Source organism: Oncorhynchus nerka, unplaced genomic scaffold (assembly GCF_034236695.1).
Source record: "Oncorhynchus nerka isolate Pitt River unplaced genomic scaffold, Oner_Uvic_2.0 unplaced_scaffold_1088, whole genome shotgun sequence".
Lineage (NCBI taxonomy): Eukaryota > Metazoa > Chordata > Actinopteri > Salmoniformes > Salmonidae > Oncorhynchus > Oncorhynchus nerka.
Window position 1 is genome coordinate 7,995 of NW_027040230.1, and position 24,375 is coordinate 32,369.

The 24,375-nt window shown below is 41.7% G+C and overlaps 1 protein-coding gene across 1 annotated transcript in view; it reads left to right on the top strand.

Moving 5' to 3' along the window:
- Positions 1-1,899: 1,899 nt before the first annotated feature.
- Positions 1,900-24,375, top strand: part of LOC135570129 (NLR family CARD domain-containing protein 3-like) — a 40,975-nt gene continuing 18,499 nt past the window's right edge. Inside the window, 1 exon segment of the mRNA XM_065016201.1 lies at positions 1,900-1,954. Coding sequence (XP_064872273.1) covers positions 1,917-1,954 — 38 coding nt within the window. The 5' untranslated portion in view covers positions 1,900-1,916.

The window sequence follows — 24,375 nt, forward strand, 5'->3', positions numbered from 1 at the left end:
TCAATGACTTGACATGTTCTGGTTGTGAATTCAGGCTACAAGGTAAGACTCTTCCCAGGGATTATTGTAAAGTGTGTAGAGAATTTAAATGTCTTGTGTTATTTTAGTATAGTGAATGAGAGTAAAACACTCAGATCTAACAGTCCATTTCACCTGGGACAGCTACGTGACAGTTCAATCATACTAAATGGCGCGAACTGGGTTTAGTCAAGTCATATTCAATAACATGTTGTTCATATAGCTAACTGGGTTTAGTCAAGTCACATTCAATAACATGTTGTTCATATAGCTAACTGGGTGTAGTCAAGTCACATTCAATAACATGTTGTTCATATAGCTAACTGGGTGTAGTCAAGTCACATTCAATAACATGTTGTTCATATAGCTAACTGGGTTAGTCAAGTCACATTCAATAACATGTTGTTCATATAGCTAACTGGGTGTAGTCAAGTCACATTCAATAACATGTTGTTCATATAGCTAACTGGGTGTAGTCAAGTCACATTCAATAACATGTTGTTCATATAGCTAACTGGGTGTAGTCAAGTCACATTCAATAACATGTTGTTCATATAGCTAACTGGGTGTAGTCAAGTCACATTCAATAACATGTTGTTCATATAGCTAACTGGGTGTAGTCAAGTCACATTCAATAACATGTTGTTCATATAGCTAACTGGGTGTAGTCAAGTCACATTCAATAACATGTTGTTCATATAGCTAACTGGGTGTAGTCAAGTCACATTCAATAACATGTTGTTCATATAGCTAACTGGGTTTAGTCAAGTCACATTCAATAACATGTTGTTCATATAGCTAACTGGGTGTAGTCAAGTCACATTCAATAACATGTTGTTCATATAGCTAACTGGGTGTAGTCAAGTCACATTCAATAACATGTTGTTCATATAGCTAACTGGGTGTAGTCAAGTCACATTCAATAACATGTTGTTCATATAGCTAACTGGGTGTAGTCAAGTCACATTCAATAACATGTTGTTCATATAGCTAACTGGGTGTAGTCAAGTCACATTCAATAACATGTTGTTCATATATTCGTATATTGAGGTTATTTTGCAATTTGTATATTTTTTATGTATAAATTGTAAGTCGTCTTTCAGAATATCAGAACATTTGTTGTTTTCTAAATTCCAATGAGCTCCTGCTTCCTGTGTAATTTGGTATGAAACCACTGAACAGACTTTTCTTAACATTAATATTATGAACTGAATTCAGTAACAGCATCATAATATCATACCTGTTGAACAAAACAACACACTAGAATGAGAGAAATTATTATAAGAGAAAGTGAGACATTATTATTAATATTATTATATATTATATTGTTATTATAAATATTTGTATTATTAATATTATTATTATTATTATTAGTTCCACTATTATATTATATTATATTATTATTATTATTATTATATTATTATGGACAAAAGGTGAACAATATAAATCACGACTACATATTCATGTGATGCATTAAATCACCTGACTGTTTGGATGTGTCTGTTAGTAAATGTTTTATCTCTAAGAGATAATGAATAAAAGAGAACATATGACCTTCAAGAATCTCTGTGTTAACCACAACCAACATGTTGGATCTCTGTTTAGTTGTCACTGTGTTAACCACAACCAACATGTTGGATCTCTGTTTAGTTGTTACTGTGTTAACCACAACCAACATGTTGGATCTCTGTTTAGTTGTCACTGTGTTAACCACAACCAACATGTTGGATCTCTGTTTAGTTGTCACTGTGTTAAACACAACCAACATGTTGGATCTCTGTTTAGGGGTCAGTTCTCTAAAATGAGTCTCTCTGGAGCGAGAAAGAAGGGGGGCCCTGCCTCTAAAATGAGTCTGCTGAGTCTCTCTGAGGAGAGAGAGGGGGGGCCCTGCCTCTAAAATGAGTCTCTCTGGAGAACATGACACCAAAGCTAAGAGGTGAGATGACAATGTTGTTTGTTTCTAAAACGTGTTTCCACCATTTTTTCACATTTGTTATTTATCAGACAGTATTGCTCAGGGGAACCTTGTCTGTAAAATATTGTTGTTAAAAGATTTTAATTCATAGTTTTTGTGTATGAATTTTTGTTTTTCAAAAAGCTATTTAGCTGGAATGGAATGTTTGTATCTTGTATTTTAGACTGTGATATGTGGTTGTCTCACCAGCACACACACACACACACACACACACACACACACACACAGACACACACAGACACACACAGACACACACACACACACACAGACACACACACACACACACACACACACACACACACAGACACACACACACACACACACACACACACACACACACACACACACACGCACGCACGCACGCACGCACACACACACACACACACACACACACACACACAGACACGCACGCACGCACGCACACACACACACACACACACACACACACACACACACACACAGACACACACACACACACACACACACACACACACACACAGACACGCACGCACGCACGCACGCACACACACACACACACACACACACACACACACACACACACACACACACACACCTCTATAAAATTTTAGCTGAATTCTGACAATATATCCGTTATATCAACACACTCTTCACTCCTGTTGAAACCAAAAAGGGTTCTATCTTCCTACAATATACAGAACCACTAAAGTTCTATATAGAACCCTTTATAGGAGGTTAGGAAGTGTCTGAGTATACAGTATATATAGAATATATATAGAACCCTTTATAGGAGGTTAGGAAGTGTCTGAGTATACAGTATATATAGAATATATATAGAACCCTTTATAGGAGGTTAGGAAGTGTCAGAGTATACAGTATATATAGAATATATATAGAACCCTTTATAGGAGGTTAGGAAGTGTCTGAGTATACAGTATATATAGAATATATATAGAACCCTTTATAGGAGGTTAGGAAGTGTCAGAGTATACAGTATATATAGAATATATATAGAACCCTTTATAGGAGGTTAGGAAGTGTCTGAGTATACAGTATATATAGAATATATATAGAACCCTTTATAGGAGGTTAGGAAGTGTCTGAGTATACAGTATATATAGAATATATATAGAACCCTTTATAGGAGGTTAGGAAGTGTCAGAGTATACAGTATATATAGAATATATATAGAACCCTTTATAGGAGGTTAGGAAGTGTGTAACGGTTCTCTTGTGGTGAAGGAGAGTCGGACCAAAATGCAGCGTGATGATGATTCATGATATTTTAATGAAGGAAAAAACTATACATGAAGAAAATAGAAAATAATGAAATGTGAAAACCGAAACAGCCCTATCTGATGCAAACACAAAGACAGGAACAATCACCCACAAAACACTCAAAGAATATGGCTGCCTAAATATGGTTCCCAATCAGAGACAACGATAATCACCTGCCTCTGATTAAGAACCTCCTCAGGCAACCATAGACTTTCCTAGACAACCCTACTCAGCCACAATCCCGATACCTACTAAAACCCCAATACAAAAACACACCACAAAATAAACCCATGTCACACCCTGGCCTGACCAAATAAATAAAGAAAACACAAAATACTAAGACCAAGGCGTGACAAAGTGTCTGACTATACAGTATATATAGAATATATATAGAACCCTTTATAGGAGGTAAGGAAGTGTCTGAGTATACAGTATATATAGAATATATATAGAACCCTTTATAGGAGGTTAGGAAGTGTCTGAGTATACAGTATATATAGAATATATATAGAACCCTTTATAGGAGGTTAGGAAGTGTCTGAGTATACAGTATATATAGAATATATATAGAACCCTTTATAGGAGGTTAGGAAGTGTCTGAGTATACAGTATATATAGAATATATATAGAACCCTTTATAGGAGGTTAGGAAGTGTCTGAGTATACAGTATATATAGAATATATATAGAACCCTTTATAGGAGGTTAGGAAGTGTCTGAGTATACAGTATATATAGAATATATATTGGTCAGAACTCTAGAGGTTCTTCTTCACTGAATTGATCTGCATTATATCCAAACACACTGGTGGTCAGGGAGGCATCTCTTTGTTTGAACGATGGTCCACGTCAACTCTGGCATTACAATACATACATTACAATACATTACATTACAATACAATACAATACAATACAATACAATACAATACATTACAATACAATACAATACCTACATTACAATACAATACAATACAATACAATACAATACAATACATTACAATACATACATGACAATACAACGTTGACCATTACTTACAGCAAACATGTCTCTTCTGCTCCGTTCTTAACCCCTCCTCTCTTCTTTAGATGGACGGTAACTTTAGTGTTTAACCCCTCCTCTCTTCTTTAGATGGACGGTAACTTTAGTGTTTAACCCCTCCTCTCTTCACTAGATGGACGGTAACTTTAGTGTTTAACCCCTCCTCTCTTCACTAGATGGACGGTAACTTTAGTGTTTAACCCCTCCTCTCTTCTTTAGATGGACGGTAACTTTAGTGTTTAACCCCTCCTCTCTTCACTAGATGGACGGTAACTTTAGTGTTTAACCCCTCCTCTCTTCTTTAGATGGACGGTAACTTTAGTGTTTAACCCCTCCTCTCTTCACTAGATGGACGGTAACTTTAGTGTTTAACCCCTCCTCTCTTCACTAGATGGACGGTAACTTTAGTGTTTAACCCCTCCTCTCTTCACTAGATGGACAGTAACTTTAGTGTTTAACCCCTCCTCTCTTCACTAGATGGACGGTAACTTTAGTGTTTAACCCCTCCTCTCTTCACTAGATGGACGGTAACTTTAGTGTTGAACCCCTCCTCTCTTCACTAGATGGACGGTAACTTTAGTGTTTAACCCCTCCTCTCTTCACTAGATGGACGGTAACTTTAGTGTTTAACCCCTCCTCTCTTCACTAGATGGACGGTAACTTTAGTGTTTAACCCCTCCTCTCTTCACTAGATGGACGGTAACTTTAGTGTTTAACCCCTCCTCTCTTCACTAGATGGACGGTAACTTTAGTGTTTAACCCCTCCTCTCTTCACTAGATGGACAGTAACTTTAGTGTTTAACCCCTCCTCTCTTCACTAGATGGACAGTAACTTTAGTGTTTAACCCCTCCTCTCTTCACTAGATGGACAGTAACTTTAGTGTTTAACCCCTCCTCTCTTCACTAGATGGACAGTAACTTTAGTGTTTAACCCCTCCTCTCTTCACTAGATGGACAGTAACTTTAGTGTTTAACCCCTCCTCTCTTCACTAGATGGACGGTAACTTTAGTGTTTAACCCCTCCTCTCTTCACTAGATGGACGGTAACTTTAGTGTTGAACCCCTCCTCTCTTCTTTAGATGGACGGTAACTTTAGTGTTTAACCCCTCCTCTCTTCACTAGATGGACGGTAACTTTAGTGTTTAACCCCTCCTCTCTTCTTTAGATGGACGGTAACTTTAGTGTTTAACCCCTCCTCTCTTCACTAGATGGACGGTAACTTTAGTGTTTAACCCCTCCTCTCTTCACTAGATGGACGGTAACTTTAGTGTTTAACCCCTCCTCTCTTCTTTAGATGGACGGTAACTTTAGTGTTTAACCCCTCCTCTCTTCACTAGATGGACAGTAACTTTAGTGTTTAACCCCTCCTCTCTTCTTTAGATGGACGGTAACTTTAGTGTTTAACCCCTCCTCTCTTCACTAGATGGACAGTAACTTTAGTGTTTAACCCCTCCTCTCTTCACTAGATGGACGGTAACTTTAGTGTTTAACCCCTCCTCTCTTCACTAGATGGACAGTAACTTTAGTGTTTAACCCCTCCTCTCTTCACTAGATGGACGGTAACTTTAGTGTTTAACCCCTCCTCTCTTCACTAGATGGACAGTAACTTTAGTGTTTAACCCCTCCTCTCTTCTTTAGATGGACGGTAACTTTAGTGTTTAACCCCTCCTCTCTTCACTAGATGGACGGTAACTTTAGTGATTAACCCCTCCTCTCTTCACTAGATGGACGGTAACTTTAGTGTTTAACCCCTCCTCTCTTCACTAGATGGACGGTAACTTTAGTGTTTAACCCCTCCTCTCTTCACTAGATGGACGGTAACTTTAGTGTTTAACCCCTCCTCTCTTTCTTTAGATGGACGGTAACTTTAGTGTTTAACCCCTCCTCTTTCACTAGATGGACTTTAGTGTTTAACCCCCTCTCTTCACTAGATGGACTTTAGTGTTTAACCCCTCCTCTCTTCACTAGATGGACTTTAGTGTTTAACCCTCCTCTCTTCACTAGATGGACTTTAGTGTTTAACCCCTCCTCTCTTCTTTAGATGGACGGTAATTTTAGTGTTTAACCCCTCCTCTCTTCACTAGATGGACGGTAACTTTAGTGTTTAACCCCTCCTCTCTTCACTAGATGGACGGTAACTTTAGTGTTTAACCCCTCCTCTCTTCACTAGATGGACGGTAACTTTAGTGTTTAACCCCTCCTCTCTTCACTAGATGGACGGTAACTTTAGTGTTTAACCCCTCCTCTCTTCACTAGATGGACGGTAACTTTAGTGTTTAACCCCTCCTCTCTTCACTAGATGGACGGTAACTTTAGTGTTTAACCCCTCCTCTCTTCACTAGATGGACGGTAACTTTAGTGATTAACCCCTCCTCTCTTCACTAGATGGACGGTAACTTTAGTGTTTAACCCCTCCTCTCTTCACTAGATGGACGGTAACTTTAGTGTTTAACCCCTCCTCTCTTCTTTAGATGGACGGTAACTTTAGTGTTTAACCCCTCCTCTCTTCACTAGATGGACGGTAACTTTAGTGTTTAACCCCTCCTCTCTTCACTAGATGGACGGTAACTTTAGTGTTTAACCCCTCTCTTCTTTAGATGGACGGACAGTAACTTTAGTGTTTAACCCTCCTCTCTTCACTAGATGGACAGTAACTTTAGTGTTTAACCCCTCCTCTCTTCACTAGATGGACGGTAACTTTAGTGTTTAACCCCTCCTCTCTTCACTAGATGGACGGTAACTTTAGTGTTTAACCCCTCCTCTCTTCTTTAGATGGACGGTAACTTTAGTGTTTAACCCCTCCTCTCTTCACTAGATGGACGGTAACTTTAGTGTTTAACCCCTCCTCTCTTCACTAGATGGACGGTAACTTTAGTGTTTAACCCCTCCTCTCTTCACTAGATGGACGGTAACTTTAGTGTTTAACCCCTCCTCTCTTCACTAGATGGACGGTAACTTTAGTGTTTAACCCCTCCTCTCTTCACTAGATGGACGGTAACTTTAGTGTTTAACCCCTCCTCTCTTCACTAGATGGACTTTAGTGTTTAACCCCTCCTCTCTTCACTAGATGGACGGTAACTTTAGTGTTGAACCCCTCCTCTCTTCACTAGATGGACGGTAACTTTAGTGTTTAACCCCTCCTCTCTTCACTAGATGGACGGTAACTTTAGTGTTTAACCCCTCCTCTCTTCACTAGATGGACGGTAACTTTAGTGTTTAACCCCTCCTCTCTTCACTAGATGGACGGTAACTTTAGTGTTTAACCCCTCCTCTCTTCACTAGATGGACGGTAACTTTAGTGTTTAACCCCTCCTCTCTTCACTAGATGGACAGTAACTTTAGTGTTTAACCCCTCCTCTCTTCACTAGATGGACAGTAACTTTAGTGTTTAACCCCTCCTCTCTTCACTAGATGGACAGTAACTTTAGTGTTTAACCCTCCTCTCTTCACTAGATGGACAGTAACTTTAGTGTTTAACCCCTCCTCTCTTCACTAGATGGACAGTAACTTTAGTGTTTAACCCCTCCTCTCTTCACTAGATGGACGGTAACTTTAGTGTTTAACCCCTCCTCTCTTCACTAGATGGACGGTAACTTTAGTGTTGCCCTCCTCTCTTCTTTAGATGGACGGTAACTTTAGTGTTTAACCCCTCCTCTCTTCACTAGATGGACGGTAACTTTAGTGTTTAACCCCTCCTCTCTTCTTTAGATGGACGGTAACTTTAGTGTTTAACCCCTCCTCTCTTCACTAGATGGACGGTAACTTTAGTGTTTAACCCCTCCTCTCTTCACTAGATGGACGGTAACTTTAGTGTTTAACCCCTCCTCTCTTCTTTAGATGGACGGTAACTTTAGTGTTTAACCCTCCTCTCTTCACTAGATGGACAGTAACTTTAGTGTTTAACCCCTCCTCTCTTCTTTAGATGGACGGTAACTTTAGTGTTTAACCCCTCCTCTCTTCACTAGATGGACAGTAACTTTAGTGTTTAACCCCTCCTCTCTTCACTAGATGGACGGTAACTTTAGTGTTTAACCCCTCCTCTCTTCACTAGATGGACAGTAACTTTAGTGTTTAACCCCTCCTCTCTTCACTAGATGGACGGTAACTTTAGTGTTTAACCCCTCCTCTCTTCACTAGATGGACAGTAACTTTAGTGTTTAACCCCTCCTCTCTTCTTTAGATGGACGGTAACTTTAGTGTTTAACCCCTCCTCTCTTCACTAGATGGACGGTAACTTTAGTGATTAACCCCTCCTCTCTTCACTAGATGGACGGTAACTTTAGTGTTTAACCCCTCCTCTCTTCACTAGATGGACGGTAACTTTAGTGTTTAACCCCTCCTCTCTTCACTAGATGGACGGTAACTTTAGTGTTTAACCCCTCCTCTCTTCTTTAGATGGACGGTAACTTTAGTGTTTAACCCCTCCTCTCTTCACTAGATGGACTTTAGTGTTTAACCCCCCCCTCTCTTCACTAGATGGACTTTAGTGTTTAACCCCTCCTCTCTTCACTAGATGGACTTTAGTGTTTAACCCCTCCTCTCTTCACTAGATGGACTTTAGTGTTTAACCCCTCCTCTCTTCTTTAGATGGACGGTAATTTTAGTGTTTAACCCCTCCTCTCTTCACTAGATGGACGGTAACTTTAGTGTTTAACCCCTCCTCTCTTCACTAGATGGACGGTAACTTTAGTGTTTAACCCTCCTCTCTTCACTAGATGGACGGTAACTTTAGTGTTTAACCCCTCCTCTCTTCACTAGATGGACGGTAACTTTAGTGTTTAACCCCTCCTCTCTTCACTAGATGGACGGTAACTTTAGTGTTTAACCCCTCCTCTCTTCACTAGATGGACGGTAACTTTAGTGTTTAACCCCTCCTCTCTTCACTAGATGGACGGTAACTTTAGTGATTAACCCCTCCTCTCTTCACTAGATGGACGGTAACTTTAGTGTTTAACCCCTCCTCTCTTCACTAGATGGACGGTAACTTTAGTGTTTAACCCCTCCTCTCTTCTTTAGATGGACGGTAACTTTAGTGTTTAACCCCTCCTCTCTTCACTAGATGGACGGTAACTTTAGTGTTTAACCCCTCCTCTCTTCACTAGATGGACGGTAACTTTAGTGTTTAACCCCTCTCTTCTTTAGATGGACGGTAACTTTAGTGTTTAACCCCTCCTCTCTTCACTAGATGGACAGTAACTTTAGTGTTTAACCCCTCCTCTCTTCACTAGATGGACGGTAACTTTAGTGTTTAACCCCTCCTCTCTTCACTAGATGGACGGTAACTTTAGTGTTTAACCCCTCCTCTCTTCTTTAGATGGACGGTAACTTTAGTGTTTAACCCCTCCTCTCTTCACTAGATGGACGGTAACTTTAGTGTTTAACCCTCCTCTCTTCACTAGATGGACGGTAACTTTAGTGTTTAACCCCTCCTCTCTTCACTAGATGGACAGTAACTTTAGTGTTTAACCCCTCCTCTCTTCACTAGATGGACGGTAACTTTAGTGTTTAACCCCTCCTCTCTTCACTAGATGGACGGTAACTTTAGTGTTTAACCCCTCCTCTCTTCACTAGATGGACGGTAACTTTAGTGTTTAACCCCTCCTCTCTTCACTAGATGGACGGTAACTTTAGTGTTTAACCCCTCCTCTCTTCACTAGATGGACGGTAACTTTAGTGTTTAACCCCTCCTCTCTTCACTAGATGGACGGTAACTTTAGTGTTTAACCCCTCCTCTCTTCACTAGATGGACGGTAACTTTAGTGTTTAACCCCTCCTCTCTTCACTAGATGGACGGTAACTTTAGTGTTTAACCCCTCCTCTCTTCACTAGATGGACGGTAACTTTAGTGTTTAACCCCTCCTCTCTTCACTAGATGGACAGTAACTTTAGTGTTTAACCCCTCCTCTCTTCTTTAGATGGACGGTAACTTTAGTGTTTAACCCCTCCTCTCTTCACTAGATGGACGGTAACTTTAGTGTTTAACCCCTCCTCTCTTCACTAGATGGACGGTAACTTTAGTGTTTAACCCCTCCTCTCTTCACTAGATGGACAGTAACTTTAGTGTTTAACCCTCCTCTCTTCTTTAGATGGACGGTAACTTTAGTGTTTAACCCCTCCTCTCTTCACTAGATGGACGGTAACTTTAGTGTTTAACCCCTCCTCTCTTTACTAGATGGACGGTAACTTTAGTGTTTAACCCCTCCTCTCTTCACTAGATGGACGGTAACTTTAGTGTTTAACCCCTCCTCTCTTCTTTAGATGGACGGTAACTTTAGTGTTTAACCCCTCCTCTCTTTACTAGATGGACGGTAACTTTAGTGTTTAACCCCTCCTCTCTTCACTAGATGGACGGTAACTTTAGTGTTTAACCCCTCCTCTCTTTACTAGATGGACGGTAACTTTAGTGTTTAACCCCTCCTCTCTTCACTAGATGGACGGTAACTTTAGTGTTTAACCCCTCCTCTCTTCACTAGATGGACGGTAACTTTAGTGTTTAACCCCTCCTCTCTTCACTAGATGGACTTTAGTGTTTAACCCCTCCTCTCTTCACTAGATGGACGGTAACTTTAGTGTTTAACCCCTCCTCTCTTTACTAGATGGACGGTAACTTTAGTGTTTAACCCCTCCTCTCTTCACTAGATGGACGGTAACTTTAGTGTTTAACCCCTCCTCTCTTCACTAGATGGACGGTAACTTTAGTGTTTAACCCCTCCTCTCTTCACTAGATGGACTTTAGTGTTTAACCCCTCCTCTCTTCTTTAGATGGACGGTAACTTTAGTGTTTAACCCCTCCTCTCTTCTTTAGATGGACGGTAACTTTAGTGTTTAACCCCTCCTCTCTTCACTAGATGGACAGTAACTTTAGTGTTTAACCCCTCCTCTCTTCTTTAGATGGACGGTAACTTTAGTGTTTAACCCCTCCTCTCTTCACTAGATGGACAGTAACTTTAGTGTTTAACCCCTCCTCTCTTCACTAGATGGACGGTAACTTTAGTGTTTAACCCCTCCTCTCTTCTTTAGATGGACGGTAACTTTAGTGTTTAACCCCTCCTCTCTTCACTAGATGGACGGTAACTTTAGTGTTTAACCCCTCCTCTCTTCACTAGATGGACGGTAACTTTAGTGTTTAACCCCTCCTCTCTTCTTTAGATGGACGGTAACTTTAGTGTTTAACCCCTCCTCTCTTCACTAGATGGACGGTAACTTTAGTGTTTAACCCCTCCTCTCTTCTTTAGATGGACGGTAACTTTAGTGTTTAACCCCTCCTCTCTTCACTAGATGGACGGTAACTTTAGTGTTTAACCCCTCCTCTCTTCACTAGATGGACGGTAACTTTAGTGTTTAACCCCTCCTCTCTTCACTAGATGGACAGTAACTTTAGTGTTTAACCCCTCCTCTCTTCACTAGATGGACGGTAACTTTAGTGTTTAACCCCTCCTCTCTTCACTAGATGGACGGTAACTTTAGTGTTGAACCCTCCTCTCTTCACTAGATGGACGGTAACTTTAGTGTTTAACCCCTCCTCTCTTCACTAGATGGACGGTAACTTTAGTGTTTAACCCTCCTCTTTCACTAGATGGACGGTAACTTTAGTGTTTAACCCTCCTCTCTTCACTAGATGGACGGTAACTTTAGTGTTTAACCCCTCCTCTCTTCACTAGATGGACGGTAACTTTAGTGTTTAACCCCTCCTCTCTTCACTAGATGGACAGTAACTTTAGTGTTTAACCCCTCCTCTCTTCACTAGATGGACGGTAACTTTAGTGTTGAACCCCTCCTCTCTTCACTAGATGGACGGTAACTTTAGTGTTTAACCCCTCCTCTCTTCTTTAGATGGACGGTAACTTTAGTGTTTAACCCCTCCTCTCTTCACTAGATGGACGGTAACTTTAGTGTTTAACCCCTCCTCTCTTCTTTAGATGGACGGTAACTTTAGTGTTTAACCCCTCCTCTCTTCACTAGATGGACGGTAACTTTAGTGTTTAACCCCTCCTCTCTTCACTAGATGGACGGTAACTTTAGTGTTTAACCCCTCCTCTCTTCACTAGATGGACAGTAACTTTAGTGTTTAACCCCTCCTCTCTTCTTTAGATGGACGGTAACTTTAGTGTTTAACCCCTCCTCTCTTCTTTAGATGGACGGTAACTTTAGTGTTTAACCCCTCCTCTCTTCACTAGATGGACGGTAACTTTAGTGTTTAACCCTCCTCTCTTCACTAGATGGACAGTAACTTTAGTGTTTAACCCCTCCTCTCTTCTTTAGATGGACGGTAACTTTAGTGTTTAACCCCTCCTCTCTTCACTAGATGGACGGTAACTTTAGTGTTTAACCCCTCCTCTCTTTACTAGATGGACGGTAACTTTAGTGTTTAACCCCTCCTCTCTTCACTAGATGGACGGTAACTTTAGTGTTTAACCCCTCCTCTCTTCACTAGATGGACGGTAACTTTAGTGTTTAACCCCTCCTCTCTTTACTAGATGGACGGTAACTTTAGTGTTTAACCCTCCTCTCTTCACTAGATGGACGGTAACTTTAGTGTTTAACCCCTCCTCTCTTCACTAGATGGACGGTAACTTTAGTGTTTAACCCCTCCTCTCTTCTTTAGATGGACGGTAACTTTAGTGTTTAACCCCTCCTCTCTTCTTTAGATGGACGGTAACTTTAGTGTTTAACCCCTCCTCTCTTCACTAGATGGACAGTAACTTTAGTGTTTAACCCCTCCTCTCTTCTTTAGATGGACGGTAACTTTAGTGTTTAACCCCTCCTCTCTTCACTAGATGGACAGTAACTTTAGTGTTTAACCCCTCCTCTCTTCACTAGATGGACGGTAACTTTAGTGTTTAACCCCTCCTCTCTTCACTAGATGGACGGTAACTTTAGTGTTTAACCCCTCCTCTCTTCACTAGATGGACAGTAACTTTAGTGTTTAACCCCTCCTCTCTTCACTAGATGGACGGTAACTTTAGTGTTTAACCCCTCCTCTCTTCTTTAGATGGACGGTAACTTTAGTGTTTAACCCCTCCTCTCTTCTTTAGATGGACGGTAACTTTAGTGTTTAACCCCTCCTCTCTTCACTAGATGGACGGTAACTTTAGTGATTAACCCCTCCTCTCTTCACTAGATGGACGGTAACTTTAGTGTTTAACCCCTCCTCTCTTCACTAGATGGACGGTAACTTTAGTGTTTAACCCCTCCTCTCTTCACTAGATGGACGGTAACTTTAGTGTTTAACCCCTCCTCTCTTCTTTAGATGGACGGTAACTTTAGTGTTTAACCCTCCTCTCTTCACTAGATGGACTTTAGTGTTTAACCCCCCTCTCTTCACTAGATGGACTTTAGTGTTTAACCCCTCCTCTCTTCACTAGATGGACTTTAGTGTTTAACCCCTCCTCTCTTCACTAGATGGACTTTAGTGTTTAACCCCTCCTCTCTTCACTAGATGGACGGTAATTTTAGTGTTTAACCCTCCTCTCTTCACTAGATGGACGGTAACTTTAGTGTTTAACCCCTCCTCTCTTCTTTAGATGGACGGTAACTTTAGTGTTTAACCCCTCCTCTCTTCACTAGATGGACGGTAACTTTAGTGTTTAACCCCTCCTCTCTTCACTAGATGGACGGTAACTTTAGTGTTTAACCCCTCCTCTCTTCACTAGATGGACGGTAACTTTAGTGTTTAACCCTCCTCTCTTCACTAGATGGACGGTAACTTTAGTGTTTAACCCCTCCTCTCTTCACTAGATGGACGGTAACTTTAGTGTTTAACCCCTCCTCTCTTCACTAGATGGACGGTAACTTTAGTGTTTAACCCCTCCTCTCTTCTTTAGATGGACGGTAACTTTAGTGTTTAACCCCTCCTCTCTTCACTAGATGGACGGTAACTTTAGTGTTTAACCCCTCCTCTCTTCACTAGATGGACGGTAACTTTAGTGTTTAACCCCTCTCTTCACTAGATGGACGGTAACTTTAGTGTTTAACCCCTCCTCTCTTCACTAGATGGACAGTAACTTTAGTGTTTAACCCCTCCTCTTTCACTAGATGGACGGTAACTTTAGTGTTTAACCCCTCCTCTCTTCACTAGATGGACGGTAACTTTAGTGTTTAACCCCTCCTCTCTTCTTTAGATGGACGGTAACTTTAGTGTTTAACCCCTCCTCTCTTCACTAGATGGACGGTAACTTTAGTGTTTAACCCCTCCTCTCTTCACTAGATGGACGGTAACTTTAGTGTTTAACCCCTCCTCTCTTCACTAGATGGACGGTAACTTTAGTGTTTAACCCCTCCTCTCTTCACTAGATGGACGGTAACTTTAGTGTTTAACCCCTCCTCTCTTCACTAGATGGACGGTAACTTTAGTGTTTAACCCCTCCTCTCTTCACTAGATGGACGGTAACTTTAGTGTTTAACCCTCCTCTCTTCACTAGATGGACGGTAACTTTAGTGTTTAACCCTCCTCTCTTCACTAGATGGACGGTAACTTTAGTGTTTAACCCTCCTCTCTTCACTAGATGGACGGTAACTTTAGTGTTTAACCCTCCTCTCTTCACTAGATGGACGGTAACTTTAGTGTTTAACCCTCCTCTCTTCACTAGATGGACGGTAACTTTAGTGTTTAACCCCCCTCTCTTCACTAGATGGACGGTAACTTTAGTGTTTAACCCCTCCTCTCTTCACTAGATGGACGGTAACTTTAGTGTTTAACCCTCCTCTCTTCACTAGATGGACGGTAACTTTAGTGTTTAACCCCTCCTCTCTTCACTAGATGGACGGTAACTTTAGTGTTTAACCCCTCCTCTCTTCACTAGATGGACGGTAACTTTAGTGTTTAACCCCTCCTCTCTTCACTAGATGGACGGTAACTTTAGTGTTTAACCCCTCCTCTCTTCACTTTAGATGGACGGTAACTTTAGTGTTTAACCCTCCTCTCTTCACTAGATGGACGGTAACTTTAGTGTTTAACCCCTCCTCTCTTCACTAGATGGACGGTAACTTTAGTGTTTAACCCTCCTCTCTTCACTAGATGGACGGTAACTTTAGTGTTTAACCCCTCCTCTCTTCACTAGATGGACGGTAACTTTAGTGTTTAACCCCTCCTCTCTTCACTAGATGGACGGTAACTTTAGTGTTTAACCCTCCTCTCTTCACTTTAGATGGACGGTAACTTTAGTGTTTAACCCTCCTCTCTTCACTAGATGGACGGTAACTTTAGTGTTTAACCCCTCCTCTCTTCACTAGATGGACGGTAACTTTAGTGTTTAACCCTCCTCTCTTCACTAGATGGACGGTAACTTTAGTGTTTAACCCCTCCTCTCTTCACTAGATGGACGGTAACTTTAGTGTTTAACCCCTCCTCTCTTCACTAGATGGACGGTAACTTTAGTGTTTAACCCTCCTCTCTTCACTAGATGGACGGTAACTTTAGTGTTTAACCCCTCCTCTCTTCACTAGATGGACGGTAACTTTAGTGTTTAACCCCTCCTCTCTTCACTAGATGGACGGTAACTTTAGTGTTTAACCCCTCCTCTCTTCTTTAGATGGACGGTAACTTTAGTGTTTAACCCCTCCTCTCTTCACTAGATGGACGGTAACTTTAGTGTTTAACCCCTCCTCTCTTCACTAGATGGACGGTAACTTTAGTGTTTAACCCCTCCTCTCTTCACTAGATGGACGGTAACTTTAGTGTTTAACCCTCCTCTCTTCACTAGATGGACGGTAACTTTAGTGTTTAACCCCTCCTCTCTTCACTAGATGGACGGTAACTTTAGTGTTTAACCCCTCCTCTCTTCACTAGATGGACGGTAACTTTAGTGTTTAACCCTCCTCTCTTCACTAGATGGACGGTAACTTTAGTGTTTAACCCCCCTCTCTTCACTAGATGGACGGTAACTTTAGTGTTTAACCCCTCCTCTCTTCACTAGATGGACGGTAACTTTAGTGTTTAACCCTCCTCTCTTCACTAGATGGACGGTAACTTTAGTGTTTAACCCCTCCTCTCTTCACTAGATGGACGGTAACTTTAGTGTTTAACCCTCCTCTCTTCACTAGATGGACGGTAACTTTAGTGTTTAACCCTCCTCTCTTCACTAGATGGACGGTAACTTTAGTGTTTAACCCCTCCTCTTTCACTAGATGGACGGTAACTTTAGTGTTTAACCCCTCCTCTCTTCACTAGATGGACGGTAACTTTAGTGTTTAACCCTCCTCTCTTCACTAGATGGACAGTAACTTTAGTGTTTAACCCCTCCTCTCTTTACTAGATGGACGGTAACTTTAGTGTTTAACCCTCCTCTCTTCACTAGATGGACGGTAACTTTAGTGTTTAACCCCTCCTCTCTTCACTAGATGGACGGTAACTTTAGTGTTTAACCCCTCCTCTCTTCACTAGATGGACGGTAACTTTAGTGTTTAACCCCTCCTCTCTTCACTAGATGGACGGTAACTTTAGTGTTTAACCCCTCCTCTCTTCACTAGATGGACGGTAACTTTAGTGTTTAACCCCTCCTCTCTTCACTAGATGGACGGTAACTTTAGTGTTTAACCCCTCCTCTTCACTAGATGGACGGTAACTTTAGTGTTTAACCCCTCCTCTCTTCACTAGATGGACGGTAACTTTAGTGTTTAACCCTCCTCTCTTCACTAGATGGACGGTAACTTTAGTGTTTAACCCTCCTCTCTTCACTAGATGGACGGTAACTTTAGTGTTTAACCCCTCCTCTCTTCACTAGATGGACAGTAACTTTAGTGTTTAACCCCTCCTCTCTTTACTAGATGGACGGTAACTTTAGTGTTTAACCCCTCCTCTCTTCACTAGATGGACGGTAACTTTAGTGTTTAACCCTCCTCTCTTCACTAGATGGACGGTAACTTTAGTGTTTAACCCTCCTCTCTTCACTAGATGGACGGTAACTTTAGTGTTTAACCCCTCCTCTCTTCACTAGATGGACGGTAACTTTAGTGTTTAACCCCTCCTCTCTTCACTAGATGGACGGTAACTTTAGTGTTTAACCCCTCCTCTCTTCACTAGATGGACGGTAACTTTAGTGTTTAACCCTCCTCTCTTCACTAGATGGACTTTTAGTGTTTAACCCCTCCTCTCTTCACTAGATGGACGGTAACTTTAGTGTTTAACCCCTCCTCTCTTCACTAGATGGACAGTAACTTTAGTGTTTAACCCCTCCTCTCTTTACTAGATGGACGGTAACTTTAGTGTTTAACCCTCCTCTCTTCACTAGATGGACGGTAACTTTAGTGTTTAACCCTCCTCTCTTCACTAGATGGACGGTAACTTTAGTGTTTAACCCCTCCTCTCTTCACTAGATGGACGGTAACTTTAGTGTTTAACCCCTCCTCTCTTCACTAGATGGACGGTAACTTTAGTGTTTAACCCTCCTCTCTTCACTAGATGGACGGTAACTTTAGTGTTTAACCCTCCTCTCTTCACTAGATGGACGGTAACTTTAGTGTTTAACCCTCCTCTCTTCACTAGATGGACGGTAACTTTAGTGTTTAACCCCTCCTCTCTTCACTAGATGGACGGTAACTTTAGTGTTTAACCCCTCCTCTCTTCACTAGATGGACGGTAACTTTAGTGTTTAACCCCTCCTCTCTTCACTAGATGGACGGTAACTTTAGTGTTTAACCCTCCTCTCTTCACTAGATGGACAGTAACTTTAGTGTTTAACCCCTCCTCTCTTCACTAGATGGACGGTAACTTTAGTGTTTAACCCCTCCTCTCTTCACTAGATGGACGGTAACTTTAGTGTTTAACCCTCCTCTCTTCACTAGATGGACGGTAACTTTAGTGTTTAACCCCTCCTCTCTTCACTAGATGGACGGTAACTTTAGTGTTTAACCCCCCCTCTCTTCACTAGATGGACGGTAACTTTAGTGTTTAACCCCTCCTCTCTTCACTAGATGGACGGTAACTTTAGTGTTTAACCCTCCTCTCTTCACTAGATGGACGGTAACTTTAGTGTTTAACCCCTCCTCTCTTCACTAGATGGACGGTAACTTTAGTGTTTGACCCCTCCTCTCTTCACTAGATGGACGGTAACTTTAGTGTTTAACCCCTCCTCTCTTCACTAGATGGACGGTAACTTTAGTGTTTAACCCCTCCTCTCTTCACTAGATGGACGGTAACTTTAGTGTTTAACCCCTCCTCTCTTCACTAGATGGACGGTAACTTTAGTGTTTAACCCCCCTCTCTTCACTAGATGGACGGTAACTTTAGTGTTTAACCCCTCCTCTCTTCACTAGATGGACGGTAACTTTAGTGTTTAACCCCTCCTCTCTTCACTAGATGGACGGTAACTTTAGTGTTTAACCCCTCCTCTCTTCACTAGATGGACGGTAACTTTAGTGTTTAACCCCTCCTCTCTTCACTAGATGGACGGTAACTTTAGTGTTTAACCCCTCCTCTCTTCACTAGATGGACGGTAACTTTAGTGTTTAACCCCTCCTCTCTTCACTAGATGGACGGTAACTTTAGTGTTTAACCCCTCCTCTCTTCACTAGATGGACGGTAACTTTAGTGTTTAACCCCTCCTCTCTTCACTAGATGGACGGTAACTTTAGTGTTTAACCCCTCCTCTCTTCACTAGATGGACGGTAACTTTAGTGTTTAACCCTCCTCTCTTCACTAGATGGACGGTAACTTTAGTGTTTAACCCCTCCTCTCTTCACTAGATGGACGGTAACTTTAGTGTTTAACCCTCCTCTCTTCACTAGATGGACGGTAACTTTAGTGTTTAACCCCTCCTCTCTTCACTAGATGGACGGTAACTTTAGTGTTTAACCCCTCCTCTCTTCACTAGATGGACGGTAACTTTAGTGTTTAACCCCTCCTCTCTTCACTAGATGGACGGTAACTTTAGTGTTTAACCCTCCTCTCTTCACTAGATGGACGGTAACTTTAGTGTTTAACCCCTCCTCTCTTCACTAGATGGACGGTAACTTTAGTGTTTAACCCTCCTCTCTTCACTAGATGGACTTTAGTGTTTAACCCCTCCTCTCTTCACTAGATGGACGGTAACTTTAGTGTTTAACCCTCCTCTCTTCACTAGATGGACGGTAACTTTAGTGTTTAACCCCTCCTCTCTTTCACTAGATGGACGGTAACTTTAGTGTTTAACCCCTCCTCTTCACTAGATGGACGGTAACTTTAGTGTTTAACCCCTCCTCTCTTCACTAGATGGACGGTAACTTTAGTGTTTAACCCTCCTCTCTTCACTAGATGGACGGTAACTTAGTGTTTAACCCTCCTCTCTTCACTAGATGGACGGTAACTTTAGTGTTTAACCCTCCTCTCTTCACTAGATGGACGGTAACTTTAGTGTTTAACCCCTCCTCTCTTCACTAGATGGACGGTAACTTTAGTGTTTAACCCCTCCTCTCTTCACTAGATGGACGGTAACTTTAGTGTTTAACCCTCCTCTCTTCACTAGATGGACGGTAACTTTAGTGTTTAACCCTCCTCTCTTCACTAGATGGACGGTAACTTTAGTGTTTAACCCCTCCTCTCTTCACTAGATGGACGGTAACTTTAGTGTTTAACCCCTCCTCTCTTCACTAGATGGACGGTAACTTTAGTGTTTAACCCCTCCTCTCTTCACTAGATGGACGGTAACTTTAGTGTTTAACCCCTCCTCTCTTCACTAGATGGACGGTAACTTTAGTGTTTAACCCCTCCTCTCTTCACTAGATGGACGGTAACTTTAGTGTTTAACCCCTCCTCTCTTCACTAGATGGACGGTAACTTTAGTGTTTAACCCCTCCTCTCTTCACTAGATGGACGGTAACTTTAGTGTTTAACCCCTCCTCTCTTCACTAGATGGACGGTAACTTTAGTGTTTAACCCCTCCTCTCTTCACTAGATGGACGGTAACTTTAGTGTTTAACCCCTCCTCTCTTCACTAGATGGACGGTAACTTTAGTGTTTAACCCCTCCTCTCTTCACTAGATGGACGGTAACTTTAGTGTTTAACCCCTCCTCTCTTCACTAGATGGACGGTAACTTTAGTGTTTAACCCCTCCTCTCTTCACTAGATGGACGGTAACTTTAGTGTTTAACCCCTCCTCTCTTCACTAGATGGACGGTAACTTTAGTGTTTAACCCCTCCTCTCTTCACTAGATGGACGGTAACTTTAGTGTTTAACCCCTCCTCTCTTCACTAGATGGACGGTAACTTTAGTGTTTAACCCTCCTCTCTTCACTAGATGGACGGTAACTTTAGTGTTTAACCCCTCCTCTCTTCACTAGATGGACGGTAACTTTAGTGTTTAACCCCTCCTCTCTTCACTAGATGGACGTAACTTTAGTGTTTAACCCCTCCTCTCTTCACTAGATGGACGGTAACTTTAGTGTTTAACCCCTCCTCTCTTCACTAGATGGACGGTAACTTTAGTGTTTAACCCCTCCTCTCTTCACTAGATGGACGGTAACTTTAGTGTTTAACCCCTCCTCTCTTCACTAGATGGACGGTAACTTTAGTGTTTAACCCCTCCTCTCTTCACTAGATGGACAGTAACTTTAGTGTTTAACCCCTCCTCTCTTCACTAGATGGACAGTAACTTTAGTGTTTAACCCCTCCTCTCTTCACTAGATGGACAGTAACTTTAGTGTTTAACCCTCCTCTCTTCACTAGATGGACGGTAACTTTAGTGTTTAACCCCTCCTCTCTTCACTAGATGGACGGTAACTTTAGTGTTTAACCCCTCCTCTCTTCACTAGATGGACGGTAACTTTAGTGTTTAACCCCTCCTCTCTTCACTAGATGGACTAACTTTAGTGTTTAACCCCTCCTCTCTTCACTAGATGGACGGTAACTTTAGTGTTTAACCCCTCCTCTCTTCACTAGATGGACGGTAACTTTAGTGTTTAACCCCTCCTCTCTTCACTAGATGGACGGTAACTTTAGTGTTTAACCCCTCCTCTCTTCACTAGATGGACGGTAACTTTAGTGTTTAACCCCTCCTCTCTTCACTAGATGGACGGTAACTTTAGTGTTTAACCCCTCCTCTCTTCACTAGATGGACAGTAACTTTAGTGTTTAACCCCTCCTCTCTTCACTAGATGGACGGTAACTTTAGTGTTTAACCCCTCCTCTCTTCACTAGATGGACGGTAACTTTAGTGTTTAACCCCTCCTCTCTTCACTAGATGGACGGTAACTTTAGTGTTTAACCCCTCCTCTCTTCACTAGATGGACGGTAACTTTAGTGTTTAACCCCTCCTCTCTTCACTAGATGGACGGTAACTTTAGTGTTTAACCCCTCCTCTCTTCACTAGATGGACGGTAACTTTAGTGTTTAACCCCTCCTCTCTTCACTAGATGGACGGTAACTTTAGTGTTTAACCCCTCCTCTCTTCACTAGATGGACAGTAACTTTAGTGTTTAACCCCTCCTCTCTTCACTAGATGGACGGTAACTTTAGTGTTTAACCCCTCCTCTCTTCACTAGATGGACGGTAACTTTAGTGTTTAACCCCTCCTCTCTTCACTAGATGGACGGTAACTTTAGTGTTTAACCCCTCCTCTCTTCACTAGATGGACGGTAACTTTAGTGTTTAACCCCCCTCTCTTCACTAGATGGACGGTAACTTTAGTGTTTAACCCCTCCTCTCTTCACTAGATGGACGGTAACTTTAGTGTTTAACCCCTCCTCTCTTCACTAGATGGACGGTAACTTTAGTGTTTAACCCCTCCTCTCTTCACTAGATGGACGGTAACTTTAGTGTTTGAACCCCTCCTCTCTTCACTAGATGGACGGTAACTTTAGTGTTTAACCCCTCCTCTCTTCACTAGATGGACGGTAACTTTAGTGTTTAACCCCTCCTCTCTTCACTAGATGGACGGTAACTTTAGTGTTTAACCCCTCCTCTCTTCACTAGATGGACTTTTAGTGTTTAACCCCTCCTCTCTTCACTAGATGGACGGTAACTTTAGTGTTTAACCCCTCCTCTCTTCACTAGATGGACAGTAACTTTAGTGTTTAACCCCTCCTCTCTTTACTAGATGGACGGTAACTTTAGTGTTTAACCCCTCCTCTCTTCACTAGATGGACGGTAACTTTAGTGTTTAACCCCTCCTCTCTTCACTAGATGGACGGTAACTTTAGTGTTTAACCCCTCCTCTCTTCACTAGATGGACGGTAACTTTAGTGTTTAACCCCCCCCTCTCTTCACTAGATGGACGGTAACTTTAGTGTTTAACCCCTCCTCTCTTCACTAGATGGACGGTAACTTTAGTGTTTAACCCCTCCTCTCTTCACTAGATGGACGGTAACTTTAGTGTTTAACCCCTCCTCTCTTCACTAGATGGACAGTAACTTTAGTGTTTAACCCCTCCTCTCTTCACTAGATGGACGGTAACTTTAGTGTTTAACCCCTCCTCTCTTCACTAGATGGACTTTAGTGTTTAACCCCTCCTCTCTTCACTAGATGGACGGTAACTTTAGTGTTTAACCCCTCCTCTCTTCACTAGATGGACAGTAACTTTAGTGTTTAACCCCTCCTCTCTTTACTAGATGGACGGTAACTTTAGTGTTAACCCCTCCTCTCTTCACTAGATGGACGGTAACTTTAGTGTTTAACCCCTCCTCTCTTCACTAGATGGACGGTAACTTTAGTGTTTAACCCCTCCTCTCTTCACTAGATGGACGGTAACTTTAGTGTTTAACCCCTCCTCTCTTCACTAGATGGACGGTAATTTTAGTGTTTAACCCCTCTGTGTCCAAGGACCAAACTTTTGAATATTATTTTCGGTGCACCTCAAGTAGGCTGGAAACATGACATTTACAACAACGTTTTTTTTCTGATAACTAGTTCATTGCATCCTCCATGGAGCCCAGTTTCATAACATTACGTTATGTTATATAGTAATCCCTACAAAACAGGCCTTATTTTAGGTCATTCTTCTCCCTGACAGCTCTTATTAGTTCTATTGAGCTCCGTGGAATCAAGTCACCTTCTGAACGTTCTATTCCCAGCTCATTGTTCTGCGTCACAATGGCAGCTTCACTATTGTATCAATGACACCTGCCGGCATTAGGCTTGAACGCTGACGTCAGGTTACTTATTATCAACAGGGTTACAGTTACTTAGTGAGCGTGATCACTGTTCGCCTGGATACACGTTGTGGTGACCCACAGTGCTAAACCTTAAACCTTTTCTGGTCATGGTTTACCATATTTGTTTTCAGTAAAAAGGTATACCACCTAACTAAAACCTATGTCCCTGTCCTCTTTTTCAAGATAAGGCCAATTTAAACAGCCAGAAGACATTTTTTAATTAAGAAATAACACTTTTTTTGACTACTTGTTGTTTTTAAATGGCTGCTGGGTAATTTGATAAGCATCGAAATGTTCGTTCGTAGACATCCGATTGAGTGAAAGCTGCGCAGTTTCACAGAGTTAGAAAACAAATGGACAGGTGTAGCTCACTGATTTGTAGATCTGACGCAGTTGCTACCTCAGATTATGAGCCTAGCAGGTGTCGTGAATGAGTTATGTAGTACCCACAGAAGGCCACAGGGAGGAGCAAGAGAGCTATAAACCCATACTGTTTTTTACCTTAAAAACCCTGAACCTAACAATCAAATCAAATGTATTTATAAAGCCCTTTTTACATCAGCAGATGTCACAAAGAGCTCTACAGAAACTCTATAATCAATGTTATCCTTAATCCCTAACCATACGTGTTACCCAGAGAAGGCCACAGCCCATACTGTTTTTTTTATAAAGCCCTTTTTACATCAGCATCTAACCCTACGTATGACCTATTTAGCATTAACCTTAACCCTAAGTATTTTAGAAACTGTTTTAGTAATAATATTATGTTAGTATACCATTATAGTACTAAATAGCATTGATTATTTTGTTAATCAAAACCTGTCTCAGCATTTTGCTGTTTTTGTTTTGTTATTTTATTATATTTATTATTGTAAGGCAGAACACTTGATCAACAAGCCACATCTGTTTTACTTTTCAAATGTGGTTTGAACTGCGTGATGTAACAGACTTTACGTCTGTCCCCTTGCGCGAACCAGGGACGCTCTGCACACATCAACAATTGACACCCATGAAGCATCGTTACCC